The sequence below is a fragment of the Erpetoichthys calabaricus genome, chromosome 2, assembly GCF_900747795.2.
Source record: "Erpetoichthys calabaricus chromosome 2, fErpCal1.3, whole genome shotgun sequence".
Classification (NCBI taxonomy): domain Eukaryota; kingdom Metazoa; phylum Chordata; class Cladistia; order Polypteriformes; family Polypteridae; genus Erpetoichthys; species Erpetoichthys calabaricus.
The window spans coordinates 31490099-31505582 of NC_041395.2; the positions used below are offsets into that span (position 1 = coordinate 31490099).

Consider the following 15484-nt stretch of genomic DNA (forward strand, 5'->3'; position numbering starts at 1 on the left):
GGAAACATTTTGGAAAATCGAGTTAGGCCTGTTAAAATACAGTTTACTGCTTAAGCTATGAAAAATCATAAATTACTTTGTGCTGCCCTTGGTTACCTGCATTTATTTATATTATGAATTCCATCCTAATAACATTCCTGTTTTTCAATGGACACACACACTATACAATGTAAAAAGCTAATAATTTTTATATTTTAAGAAATACATATTTTATTGAATACAAATATACAGAAAAGTCTGTCTGCCTGATTGAAAATCCATATTGTGTCTGCACAGGGCACATGCCGTCAGTTCAAGCTGGCGCTGCAATCGCTCTGGTATTATGACTAATGATGTCTCACGTAAGTCATGCATCTCATCTGTTAAAGCAATTAGTGATGCTGAAGGAGCTAAAAACACTGACAAAGTGACTTCCTCTCAAAAGGAGTCGTTATGCAAGTAACTGTCCTTTAAGTCTGCCATTGTGTAAAGGCACGCAACAATACACGTTTTAAACATTTTGACAAATAGTGCTTTGTAGATAGTTTGCCCTAAAACAGTACAGCAAAAAAATAAAACTAATACCTTTGTGTGGATGCTCAAATAAACAGACAGCTGACAAATATTTTCTGTAGGGAGAAATCCACAAGCTTTCACACACATGGCAATATTTTCAAAAATCTAGAGATCCATTGCGATTCAAGTCCCTCTACTTTAAAACTTACCTCCAGCGTCATCAGCAGAACTGACCACCTGTGGCTGAGAGTCACATTCAGGCAGAGGTGGCAAATGTTCCCCGTTGTCCCCAGGCTGACAATGCTCTGAAATGTTAGGCTCGTTGGTGGCAAAGGCTGGTAAGTCTGAAGCTGTGTCGTTTTCTCCAGCTTTGATGTCAGGGTCCTGCGTTTGCACAGACTGCTTCTCTTTGCTAGGAGTCGCTGGGCGGTCTTTTGCATTCTGGAGAGCCTTATTTCCTCTTCCTGCTTGTTCAGTAGCCTTTGACTTTCCTCTGCCAGATTTACCCTTTTTTTTCCTCCTGTAAATGAGAAAGGATTATTAGGAGGGATGAAAAGTTTTATATGTAGAAACTGTACCACATATACCTTCATGGTGATATGGCCTAGTGGACCTCTACAAGCAAATGCCTACTATTTCAGTCCCTTGCCTGTGCTCCAGTTGTTAAAAAGCAAAAATATATAAAGTTTTCCTACAGCTCTATACTTATAAAGATTTTTGGATGGCTCCTTTGCAGATAATCCATCCATTTTCCAACCCGCTGAATCCAAACACAGGGTCACGGGGGTCTGCTGGAGCCAATCCCAGCCAACAAGGCAGGAACCAATCCCGGGCAGGGTGCCAACCCACACACAAATGGGCCAATTTAGAATCGCCAATCCACCTAACCTGCATATCTTTGGACTGTGGGAGGAAACCCACGCAGAAACGGGGAGAACATGCAAACTCCACACAGGGAGGACCCGGGTCTCCTAACTGCAAGGCAGCAGCGCTACCACTGCGCCACCGTGCCACCCCTTTGCAGATAAGTCACTATATGAAATAAAGGTTCCATTTAAAATCTATATATAAAATAAGTACTATTGCTCAGCACATGTAATAGATCTTGTGATGAAATTATGGGGTTCTTAGAGATTTCATTTAACATCTTGAATTTACTAGATCAGCCAGGCCTGGCCTGGACAAGTTGGCAGTTGTTTCAAATCTTTTCCACTTCTGGATGATCTCCTGGACAGTGGAATGGCTGACTTCCAATTGCTTGGAGAGCCTTTTAAATCTCTTCCTTGACTCATAGGCATCTACATTATAACATTCCTTCTTTAGGCGTCAGAGAGCTCTTCAGATCTGGGTATGGTGATAATGCACACTTCAACAACAAAGAGCAAACCAAATATGCCAGAGGTTTAAATAACAAAGGTTCAAACAAGCTGCGGTGGGTTGGCACCCTGCCCAGGATTGGTTCCTGCCTTGTGCCCTGTGTTGGCTGGGATTGGCTCCAGCAGACCCCCGTGACCCTGTGTTCGGATTCAGCAGGTTGGAAAATGGATGGATGGATGGAGGTTCAAACAAGATCATCTGTCATGATGTACTAATCATCTGAATCTGATCTGGTGTACCTGATTCTAATGTTAAGAACTTAAGATACTAATAAATGGACTGATGGACTTAACTTCATCCACATGCGAAATTTGCATTTATGTTTATTTGAATTACTGTATACAATATAGTGCAAAATGTAAATGTGACATAATGTTTGTTATATCACCTTTATGGCTCTGAGGCTAAGGATCTGCACTGGTATCCGGAAGGTTGCTGGTTCAAATCCCTGTTATTGTCAAAAGAGATCCTACTCTGCTGGGCCCTTGAGCAAGGCCCTTATCCTGCAATTGCTCCAGGGTTCCTGTACAATAGCAGACCCTGTGCTCTGACTTCAAGGGGTATGTGAAAACTAGCAAATAACTAATACAAGAAATTGTATAAGGTGAAATAAAGAACAAAAAAAATCTTGATATGTCCACATTACGTATGTTAAAAAAGAAAAAACATTTAATGTGTTGTATATAGAGGAGCCTCACAGGACGACAGTTGTGAAAGTATCCACATTTCTAATTATTTATTTGTTCTATGCTTTAATTTCAGAGTACATTGAGACTGGCAGTGATTTCTGGCCGAGACAATGCTCTTTCTCTTAATTTTCTATTTTAGCAATGGTTTCCATATGGCCACTTGACATGTCAAACCTGCGGTTTGAAGTCTTCTCTTCATAACTGAATGTAACACTTGCTTGCTTCAATGACTGTTAAGCTGTGCTTGCTGAAGTTCCCATCACCAAGCTGTTTACTCTCTGAAACTTCAGTTCTGATTCTGTTGTGGCTTTGGGTCTGCCAGACCTGTTAATGTCAGACTTTTCTTCAGGTTCAAAGTTCTTTTTGATGGTGTAGGAACCTGTACTCACTTGGCATATTGGTTTTCTTTGGAAATTGTCTAAAGAGAAAACTTTACACTTTGAAGGGTTATACTGGCCTGTCTTGCTTTGCTAATTGCATGTATTCATGTCTTTATGATAGCAATATTCAGCACGATATTGTCCAAATAAAGCTTCCAAGGATATAGCAACAGTTTGCTCCAGCACTGCTTTTATATAGATGAAGCATTTGTAAGTAATCAACCAAATTTGGGAAACCTGTAGGAATTGTATGCATCAACTTTCAAGGCTTAATCAACCTCCACTGCTGCAGAAAACTGTCATTACTTGTTATCTGAAAAGGGCCATTTTTCATAACTCTGAAAATTACATCATATTTTAGTTTTTGGTAACCTAGACATTTTTTAACCTCTGGCATTACCCCTTACTTTTGAACCATTTCATGTTATTCACTGGACTTGAACTGTTTAAATTAAAAAAATGGGGCGAATGGGGGTGTTCTAAAACTCTGACTGGTATTGTGTGCATGAGTATATAATATCTGGTTTCTGTCACACATCTTATTCTACTGGGATAAATCTGCATTGGATTACACGAGTATTATAATATATACTGTATGTTATGTGATATTAGAATTATATAATGTTGAAACTTCTTGTAATCCTCCTCATTATATCATAGCACTATGCAGTAATAAAAATAAGGTGGTATGAGAGTTCAGTAGTTAGCAGTAATGCTTCACAGATCCAGCATCCTTGGTAAGAATCCTTCACTTGGTGGTTGTGAGGATTCTTCATGTTCTGCTGGTGCCTGCAGGTTTTTTTTTCTCCAGGGTTTCCTCCCATGTAGGTTAGACTACCTGGCGATACCAGACTGGCACTGAGTGAGTCTGGGTAGAAGTGTGACCCTGTCCAGGAATGTGTCCTGCCTTGTGGTCAATTCTGCCATGCTTGGGTCTTGTCCCTAGCAACCATGAAATGAATTAGGTGGTTTGAGAATATTGCATTAGGATAATAAAAATGCATAAATAAATGCCAATATCCATCTTAATGTGTAATCCTGATTAAGTAATTTACAGCAGCTTGTATATTTTTTAAAGGAAATATACAGTATATAAACATAGATTAGATTAGATTAGATTAGATTAGATTAGATTAGATTAGATTAGATTAGATTAGATTAGAATTTTATTTGCCCCTAGGGGGAAATTTGGCTTTTCACAGAAGTTCTTTAAATAAATAATATACACAAACTATTGTCTGAAATCACACCAGAATGACTGACAAGCAAGAAAATCTATATTACTAAACGACAGTTGTATATATGCACGGACGCAGGACACATCGAAGCGCACGCGCACTGCGACTCAGCGCCCCAGAGTCAACCCCGGCGGCTTCCCAGACTCAGTAGGTAGCGCCCAAACAACACAACACAACCTGTAAACTAAACTTCAGGTCACAATACAACCTCTGCCCGAACGCACGCACCACCACGTATAAAACCTTCGTTAGTAATGTTTACGAAGGTTGTATATATGCATGGATGCCAGACACAACCCGTGCCAAAAGCGCACGTGCACTCACACAGCGCCCAACAGTCAAACCCAGCGGCTTCCCATAGTCAGTAAGTGGCGCCCAAACAACACAACACAACCTGTAAACTAAACTTGACATAAAGCGTGTACGCCAACAAGTTGCCATGGTGACATATTTAAACATTGACATAGAATAACTAGACGCCTCATGACTAGCAGAATCGTGCGTCAACGTCGCCGCCATATTGTGAGTGGCACTGCTGTGGAGTGAAGTAATGAATAATGTGCTGCTTGGGATTGTACAAACCGCTGTACGCTCCAAACCAGATCCTGGGGGATTACATTTCATAGGTAAGGCTGAACAATTGTTTTGGTTATATTTGGCTGTTAGAAAATCCCATTTTATAATCTTTACTTTAGCTAAGCCAGGCTAAGCTAGCAAAGCTATGCATTTATGTGCTCAAGTGAGCCTCCAAACAATGTTTTGGGTAAATGTATTTAGTCACTAACTATGTAGATTGTTGTTAGCTGTTAATATTTCTCAAACTTGATGATGTTTTTTCTCATGGAGCACACTGAGGAAACACAGTTTGAAATTGACAACCACCATTTTATGCACATGTCTTTAGTTGTGTCTGTCTTCCACAAACTAAGGTTGCACCATATTGCCAGACTGAATACTCTCAAATTACAAGATCTGAGTGAGCGAGAGGAGTGTAAGTCTGGAGGAGATCAGTGAGGTTGTGGGGAGCTTTAAATGTTAAGAGCGGTATTTAGTATTGTATTCTGTAGTTAACAGGGAGCCAGTGAAGTTGAGAGAGAATAGGTGTAATATGTTCAGTAGATTTACAACAGCAGGATATTATCCTGGCAGCAGAATTTTGAAGAAGTTGTAAGCAATGGATGTTTTTGTGGGATGCCAGATAGAATACCATTACATTAATCTATACGTGAGGTGACTCGGGCATTAAACAATACTTCAGTACTGTGTTGCGTAAGAACAGGACAAAGTCTGGAAATATTTTCAAGATAGAAGAAGGCAGTCCCCGAAATGTTACTTATATGGGAGGAATGGTTAATAATAATAATAATTATAATCATTATTTAATAATTGCCATTATTAGTGTATAAATGGATATAAATAATTGCATTTAAACGATTCTCCAAAATCTGTTGTATGTAAAAAATACTGTTTTAAACGTTATTGTTTTTTCATCAGAAAACCCGGTTTCCACGTCTACCTGTATTAGTTTAAATGGCACTTTTGCCACTAGCAATAAGGCTGACGTATCGTGTCTACTGGGAAACACAGTGAATGTGGCGTCTATCTATATATGTGTATGTATTTAAACTTGAGGTAGTGGTGACTACTGACAGTGCCAGCAGTCAGCTATTCCACAGTTCCTGCGATCAGGGGTTCAATTATGATTCCTAACAGTAAACGACTTCTAGCTAACAACACACCCATAGAAAAACAAAAACGAGACTGCATGGATAAAATCAATGAACGAAGGCACCTACAACGCGCTTCTGAAACACCAGAACCAAACGAGTCATGACTCCAAAAAGAAACAGCTTTACTACAAATGTATTTATTTCATTAAATGAAAACTTTCCCAGGATGCTCCCACCCTCCATGATCTTACACCCCTACAAAGATTGGAGGGAACAGAAAGTAATTGCCATTCTTGGATTTGCGATTCTTTAGAGAATCGGGGGTTTACTGGTTAAAAAGAAAGGAAACTTCTGACTTGGCAGTCACAGTCCCAGTGTGGCATTATGCAAATGTATTGCTGTTAATATAAAGTAGACCCCAGTAGCGTTTCTTGACACATTTCTGCTGAATAATTTTTTGGCTGAAAGTCCTCAGTGTTAGTGTGTCAGAGAGAGGATGTGAAACATTGTTCACAATGGCACTCGGTGTTGTTTTAATTCACCTCTTTGCTATGAGCTTTAGGGCATTCAGAGTGTGTCCTATACCTGAGCCTGCCCTGTTAATTAGCTGGTTGATTTGGTGGGCCTCTCTTGAAATGATGTTACAGGCACAACACACACGGGAAGTCAGAGGCGGAGGGCTCCTCCTCTGAGGAAGCAGAAACTCACTTAGCTGCTAATACAGAAGTGAGGCGAGCACATCGGCAAAACGAAACCTCAGAAGAAAGACAAAGTCACTTAGCCGCTAATGCACAAGTGATGCGAGCATGTCAGCAAAACGAAAACCTCCTAGGAGACAGATGCCCAGAGTAGTTCCTTTCAATTAATAAAGCACAGACTTACACAGCTAGCATAATATAATCTACTCTATATATATAAAATCCTAAGCCTAAAAGTACAGCGATTTTGTCCAACAATTCTATGTGACGTTTTTATGTCACATTTTTTGTCATGCTTTAAATCGGCTTATTTTAAAACCATACCTACAGCAAGGCAGCAGCTGATCGAGCAAAGAGGAGGTAAAAAAAAACTGTATTTGTTTCCCACTGTATCACCATTTTAAGAGGGGGTTTCAGAGGAGCGACAGCATCTCCTTGTGGCGTGTTCAGCCCCCCTCTTCACAACACGAGTGACAGAGACGTGAAGTGGCTGGCGTGTAGCACAGGCCGGGGGGGTTGGCAAGCGAAGCGAGCAGGGGGTAACACTCTAGTAGAATAGAACCCATGCCATCTTCCAAACACACTTTTTTCCTGAGTATGCTCCCAGAGAAGATAGAGCACATCTCAGCAAGCAAAGGGTGCAGGCAGGGTGCCAAAAGTTTTATAATACTATGTTATATAAATGTTATACTAGCTGTTCAAGTGCTGTTCACTTCAGAAAGGTGTTATAGAAAATATAGTGACAATTACTACAGTATATCTAATTCTTACACAATGTTTTTCTATCTTAACTGTCTATTAAATTGGGGAACAGAGAAAACCTTCAAGATTAATAAGGTTTCCGTAATGAGACAAAGACCACTTTTTAAAAATTAGACACTTTTAGTATCAAATAATTATGAAGTGCTGTAGCATTCTCATAGTAATTTTATGAAATTCCTGCAATCCTAGCCTTTGCAACAAGGGTTGGATATTTTAAGCTAAAAACAGACCCTTCACTCCAGCCTTTGTCACACTAAAGAGCCTTTAAGTCCAGTCACTATTCAAGGAGTGGATGTAGAGGTGGTGCATCTCCTTCAAGTAGTTGGAGGGTCGATATTAATGAAAGGCTGGGCTAGACTCGGAACACAGAGGAACTCTATAAGAAAGGACAGAGCAGACTTTTTATTCTTAGAAAACTCTGTTAGATTAATGTGGGAAGTGACACCCTTCACATCTTCTACAACTCTGTGATGGCCAGTGTGATTTTCTACGCTGTGGTGTGCTGGGCTGGTAACATCACTTCAAGAGAGGCCCACAAAATCAATAGGCTAATTAAAAGGTCAGTTATGGGACCCCTCTGGAGGTCATAGCAAAGGACAGAATTAAAACAAAACTGAACACCATTATGAACAATGCTGTACATCCTCGCTCTGACACACCAACACTGAGGACGTTCAGCCAACAAATCATCCAGCAGAAGTGTGTCAAGAAACACAATAGGGGCTCCTTTATACTAGCAGCAATATGCCTGTTACAGTATAATGCCTCACTGGGTCTGGGACTGCCAAGTCATCAAACTTTTTTTTCTTTCCTTTTAATTTTCTTCCCTTTTAGTCATTTTGGTGTGTGGTCAGAGCATGGTGTGTTTGTATATATAGTTATTTATCTTTTGAGCTTCTGTGAAAAGACAAATTTCCCCCTGGAGATATCCAAGTCCCTTGGGATCAAGACAGATCACTCACTCTTGTTTCCTATAGAAGTAATGAAATAAACTTGAAAGCATCATGGAAAATAATCAGTCTTTTCTTTTCCTACTCAAACCTGATGGAACATCATTTGCAGTGATCATTTATAAACAAGTCCAGGAACTAACTGTTTTCTGAAGTATGCATGTTCTCCAAGTCCACTGTTGGTTTTCTCCAAGCACAACATTTTCCTCCCACATTGTAATGACATCCTGGTTTAGGTAGAGGAGTCATTCTAAAATTTTCCTTGCTTTGAACACAATGTTGCTTAGATAGGTCTTGAATTATTTGCAATCTATATTACAAATTAGGCAGAGAAAAGAACTAGTCCATGACTTCAGAATGTCCCAAAGCTGACACGTTTTTTTATCCACTTTTGCCCTTTGGCAGGCCTCTCTATTTGGAACATTTATTGGCTAAAAAAAGGATGTTCATCACCCTAGAGAATTCAGTCCTTGGATATGCCTCTTTGCAGGATCATTTTATGTCATCCATACAGCACATAATTACAGCACCTCTTTCATGCTCATCTTCCTGTCTTATCTGAGCAGTGTGCCTGGCATTGTCTAATCAAGATTCAGTAATTGCTGCAAATCAAATCACACTAATAAGCCTGAATAAGTACAATTGTTCCACCATCCTGTATGGGAATAGGGAGATTCAGAAAATAAACTGATGAATGGACAGATAGACCAGTTCAGGAAATGAATAAATTAATGTTTAACTTCAGATAATTATTGAATGAGCACTATCATAGGAAGATAAGTAGTGACTCATGTGATAACCTAATTGAAATACAGACAGGTCGGTAGCATGGGAAAGTAGCAAATTCTTGTAGTAAAATTAGAGCATGAACACACCAGACCTAAGAATGTAGTCCCACCAGCACAAGTAATCACTCTAGAGGGTTAGTTATACCAGAGAAAAAAGACAACAAGATGGTAATTGGAGACAATTCCACAAAACTCCCTCAACATTATATTATGGGGTGAGACCTGCTGCTCATTGGAAATACAGACTTATTGGGCAACTCAAAAATCCCTTTACGGGCCCAATCACACTTGAGAGTTGTTAAATTTCCAGTGTTTAGTATTTACAACTACGCATTTGCAGGGAAAATATGATTGATATCACTTCCTGTCATCACTTAGTGGGTTGTGATGTGTTCTGGTGTTGTGATTGTTGTGTCTCTAGAATGTCTTCTATGGCTTTTGTGCTTTGAATCGTGGAGATAAAAGTGCTGAAGAGGACGTGTCGTCATCATCGTGAGCGCAGATGTTGAGTTCACCCTAATCTACAGAAAAGTGAATGTAAAGAGGTGGTTCCCAAATTCATTCCTGGATGAGTACTGCCACTGCAGGTTTCATCCCAACCAACTTTATTTTTCATTGAACTCCCAATTTAATTGAAAAAGCTGTTATTTCCCAGTCCATGTGTTTGCAAAGAAGACAAAACTGGATTTCTAAATTTTTATTAGTAAGCACGTATTTATGTTACATGGAGATACTTGAATGTTTATAACTTCATTTGTAAGATTTTCATCATCCTTGTCCTGATTTTCATTCTAATTTTCCAGGTGTCATGGCCATTATTTACTAATGACCACACTACTGATTCTGATATTTACAGTAAGTGGCTGCAGTCTTTCGGTATTCTCTGTTGTCTGTCCTGGGATCTTATTTACAAAACTTTGAATGGAATCAAAAAATGTGAAAATATGTGTATGCTAAAAAAACAGGAAAATGTGTATAGCAAAAAAAATCAAATTTATAAAACCTGACATAAGCACATTTCTATACATTTCACCTTTAAAAAACATAATCAAGTGCATACGTGAACAGATCTTGAGACATGTCTTATGTCCACCCTGAAAAAAACATACAAAAGACTATGCAAATAAGAAAGAAAGAAAGAAAGAAAGAAAGAAAGAAAGAAAGAAAGAAAGAAAGAAAGAAAGAAAGAAAGAAAGAAAGAAAGAAAGAAAGAAAGAAAGAAAGAAAGATTGATTTACTACAATCTTATTTCCATAAAAAGTAGCGTACCTGTTGCCTTTAGATGCAGGATTCCTAGTTACATTTACTTTGGCGACTGGCACTTTGCCTCCTTCGGCCACAGCTGGCGATGGCTCACCATTATTTGAACCTAAAGTTTTTCCTTTAGGATTCTTTTTTAAGTCAGAATTTTTATGATCCATGGGACAAATGAGGTTGGAATTGTTGTTACATTCAGATTTTGATTTTGTTTCCTCAGTAGTTGGAACCAATGACTGTTGAGAAGGTAATTTGGTTTCCGTTCTCACAGGATGCTCTGATGAACCCTGGGCCACAGTAGTTGAATTACCTGAGTTATTCCTGTCTAAAAGCAAATTACAATTGTTCTTTATGTCCAAAGTCTTTTCAGTTGCTGGTGTTTTGTCACCCTGTTTGTTTTTTTTTTTACCCAGTGGTTTCACTGAATTTAACACAGGCTGTTGGTTTTGCTCTGCATCATTGCATAAGGAAAGTGCCATCTCTTCTTTCATCGATGCTTTGTCTTGTGAAAATTGTGTTATCTGGACAGAAGAACCTACGCTTTCTGACAGTTCTACTTTGCTGCTATCATTGACTGTATCAGGTAAATTGGTAAGGTTCTGACCTTCTACAATAGCACAATTCGTTTTCTGAGATGAAGGATGCATGGAAAGGTTTAGCAGTGGAATGTCTTTATTTGACATATCCTTAGCAGCTTTTTGATTTGTACCATTATCGTCAGACTTCCTAAAAATATTTTCTTGGCTGGATTGGTTTTGAGCACCAGATTCAACATGTCTGCTTTCAATTTGTAATGTAGGACTGTCTGTCCAAGGCAGTGGACTAAAACCTTCACCATCTGATCCTGATGAGAAATGATCAAATTCCGTACTGCTTACATGAATAAGATCATGAACCACCTCAGGTTCAATCACAAGGCCACGCAGGTCGGTCATTACTTCTGGACCCAATTCCTTGATTTCATGATCTCCCATGTTCAGAAATTGCTCTGATGACTCCGGACTCTCAACTTGTGTCATGCTGCAAGGCAGAAGTGGTTTAACAGTTCCACCGGTTTTTGGATGAAGCCATGCTCTGTGTCTTTTGCTCTTCCCTTTGTTTTGGCTTTTGCAAAGGGGGACCGTTTTTGTTTTTGAAATTCCATGAACCTCTAGATACCTTCGTTTTGAGTCAGCTTCTCCAGGATTTAAATAGCACTCCTTTACGTCGATTTCAAGAAGCTCTACATACTCTCCTTCCAGTTCATTTTTAAGATTTGAGTCATTATGTAAGTGCTTTCCCTCTGTTGGTTGTGTAGGGATTTCAGAATTGTGATGGTCAAACTCCTCATTTTGTCCTGCAGGAACTTTTAGAAGTGTAGGGTCTGTACTTGTCACCAAACTCCCCACTATGCTTCCAGGCTTATGAATAAACTGAGGGTAGACAATCTCTTCCCAGGTTGCCCGGATCAGGCCAGTGTCAGTTATAAGGAGACATCGTTCCAGTCGGGCTCCTGTCCTTTCTTTGTTAAGACCATTAAGCCATTCTGGAGTAAAAATATGGCTGTGGTCAGACTCTGGCACTAGGATCTCTTGTACTGTACGTCCTCCAGTAGACAGACATTTGACAGCTAGTCTGGGAGTCCTAGCAGAAAAGGGAACCACTTGCAAGTAGAAGTCTCCAGGCTGAAGATTCTTCCAATCGAGCGTGGACAAGTGAACAACAACCTTCTCGTGAAGACATAAAGGCCATCCTTCATGGAGAAACAGGAAGCCAATATACTGGGACTAAAATTAAAAAGAAAAATGTATGAATCATTAGAATAATTGCATAATATAGCCACACAAAATTATGATGTTAAATATTTTAAAAGTCTTAAGATACCTATAACATACTGTATAAACTTCAGTATCAACAAATTTGAATTTGAATTTACAATTTTGGAATTGCAGATCTTGTATATGCCAAGCTGAGCTTAATGATATTTATTTGTCTACGATCTGTCAGACTATATGATGGACTGAACAGTAATGAGACATCTCATTATCTCAAGAATTCTGCCTCCCAAATACCAAAATGGAGTTGTGTACCAGAACAGTACACACAAGGATTGACCTCAGCAGAGCACAAAGTAACATGCTGCCTTACTAGACTTCACTTGATACACCCATTATTTCTAAGTTTTAATTTTACATTGACATGGCACAACAAAAGTTAAAAAGGCCTCAAATACCAAAGTTCCAGATATGAACTAAGTGTCCCAAAACACTAAAGAGTTCCAAAAACACTTCCAAAAGTGCCCACCGTATAGGGTTTATGATCAAACCTTGGGTTCATTACAGAAAGACTTGGACACATACAGACTTGGGCAGATTTGTGTCAGACATGTTCTTTTCAGCACCCAGACATTCTGCACATCACAAAAGATTCTGGAGCAACATCTAAAGCTACAGCTAGTGTGGCAACATCTACTGAAAAAGAAACAGAGACTGGAACGTGTGCCTTTACTGGGGCCGGAGAAAAGTGTGTACTGCAAGTAGTTCCTGTTAAGGTAAAATCTAAGAAGAGCGAGAGGTATGTAGAAACATACACCTTTATAGACCTCGGCAGTACAGTAACAATTTGCACTGAAAGGCTTCAGAGACAATTAAGCCTTCAAGGGAGAAGAACACAAGTGTTCCTTAAAACTATTAAGTAACCATGATGATGATTCAAAGATACTAACCCAATGTTCTGTCTTATCAGATTTACAAGTCTGTGGTCTCAATGATGTTGAATATATTGATTTGCCAAAGGTCTTTACACAGGTCTCCATTCCAGTGAACAGAGAAAATATTCCACTACAAGAAGATATCGATAAGTGGGCATATATTAAAGAGGTACGTCTATCTCATATTGACACATGGGAAGTAAAAATGTTAGGTACGAATACACAACGAGAGGTCTGAAAATCAAAAGTACACCTTTTAGGAGTCGTAGTGGACTTGACACTGTCAACTGCAAGACCGTGTTCAGAGGCCATTAATAAGGCTAACAGAATGTTAGGTTACATAGCACCCTAACGTGTAGCGTAAAAGTCCAACGAGGTTCAGCTCAAGCTTTATAATGTACTGGTGAGGCCTCATCTGGAGTACTGTGTACAGCGACTAGGCTGATTCCAGGGCTACAGGGGATGAATTATGAGGAAAGATTTAAAAAGCTGATCTTTTTCAGATTAAGCAAAAGAAGATTAAGAGTTAACATACAGTAACTGAAGTGTTTTAAATTATGAAGGGAATTAGTCCAGTGGCTTGAGACTGTTACTTTAAAATGAGTTTATCAAGAACATGGGGACACAGTTGGAAATTTGTTAAAGGTAAATTTTGCCCAAACATTAGGAAGTTTTTCTTTACACAGAGAATATAGACAAATGGAATAAGTGACCAAGTAGTGTAGGACTTCAGGGACCTTCAAAACTTGATTTGATATTATTTTAGAAGAAATAAAGTGGATAGGACTGGTGAGCTTTTTTGGGCTGAATAGCCTGTTCTCATCTAGATTGTTCTAATGTTCTAATATTCTAAATACTTAAGGGCAAATGCAGAAATAAAAGATTTATATCAAAAAAAGCCTCTGTTACACAATGAAGTTCTGAAGGTATACAATGCCTGCAAAAGGCAATTCCAAAAGCAACTAAATCCCAATACAAAATCCCAAATGGTCAAAAATCCAGGAAAATCACAATAAGCACAAGGCCCAGGAAAATCATATTAGCACCCTAAAACTCCAAAATGCATTCAGAAGAACCGTCAAGAACTGTGTGAAATTCTTCACTTTATAGTGCTATGGGTGGCAGTGATAGGTAGGTGGTCCCACCTCTTGGGGAACTACATAAGCCACATAACACAGGCATAGAAAACAAACAAATAATTAATAAAATAAACATTATGATAATTGCATGACACAGAAATGAACAAAACTGAGATAAAACAAAGGACTGAACCCCAGCCAAGGGAGAAACCCTGTCTGAAATAATAACAATGGCTAAAAACCGAAAACCTTATGATTGAATCAACAACAATTTACTACACTCAGCCAGCTCTATTTTGTTCTACCAGAGCTAGCAGAAGGAAAAACATTAAGAAAAATATTAGGACATGGAGGGCAACTCATGTTTAAAAATACAGAAAGAGTCAAAGCCAAAATATCAAAATAATCTTAAAAACCAAAAGCAAAACACAAAACAAACTCATGCCCAAAGAAACACATGGTCCTGATTTCCTAAGTAGATTTTTTATTACTTAATACCACAAAAGGCTTTGTTTTCTGAATCCACCACCATCTTAAATACCACTCAAGTAATCATATCACACTGTGTTACTTTTGGTCACCATGTGGTAGCAACAGAGCAACTAGACTAACTTGCAAGGGACAGTAAAAGGAATGAAATGACCACTACACATGCATAGTCAATACAGAGGCCAAGATCTAAAGTGACAGTATTACTTCAAAGTCAAAGCATAGTCAAAAATGAAAGATCAAAGAACAAATACCGGTACTAGAATTTATGAACTGGGAAATCAAAACAAGTCTTAAAGTCATTAAAAAGGATTTTTCACTGCAAATTTGGGTACCCCAGAAATGCTTGGGTCAATCTATATGTTGTTGCTCTGATGACATTAGCTGTGTCAAGCACTCTGAGGAATTCTTGGAAGTGTTACCATGGAGACTACAGATGCAATATGGTGTAAAATTGCAGTGTCGAAGTAAAAAAATGTCATTGCAGATTGTGAATTCTGCTAAATTTTTTTTTTTTTTTGATGCTACAGGTGAGGGGATGCTGGCGCACGCATGTTGTTGCCGCTCCTCCCTGTAAACAACACTTTTCGCAAAATTCGCCTAATTCTACACTTTCTTACGTTTGTTTTATTTCTTTTATTGTACGTATAGTTCGTGGATACAGCTGACTCAAATTGTATGGATTTGGCTTATATTTACAGATTTTATGGACTCTACTTTAACTGGGAAAAGCTGAGTCTGTGGATCACGGGACGAGAACCTTCAAGCATTTCTTTGTGCCTTGGCAATCTAGGACCTCGGGATGATCTGTCTCCGTGATTATTTTAAATTCGCTTTGCTGATCTGCTCCCGTTTCATCTTACAGAACTCTACGACTGGGAACTGATCTGATGTTCATATTAACCTGGCTTGGCTCCGGGGCG

At 38.9% G+C, this 15484-nt stretch overlaps 1 protein-coding gene across 3 annotated transcripts in view; it reads right to left on the minus strand.

Moving 5' to 3' along the window:
- Positions 1-15484, minus strand: part of LOC114645726 (rho guanine nucleotide exchange factor 40-like) — a 252056-nt gene that overhangs the window by 144315 nt on the left and 92257 nt on the right. For all 3 annotated transcript variants that reach the window (XM_051923101.1, XM_051923100.1, XM_028793549.2), the window contains exons 3-4: positions 10317-12070; positions 705-1015 (exon numbers count right to left, since the gene is read on the minus strand). In XM_051923101.1, the coding sequence (XP_051779061.1) occupies positions 705-1015; positions 10317-12070 (2065 nt within the window). The remainder of the gene's footprint in view (positions 1-704; positions 1016-10316; positions 12071-15484) is intronic.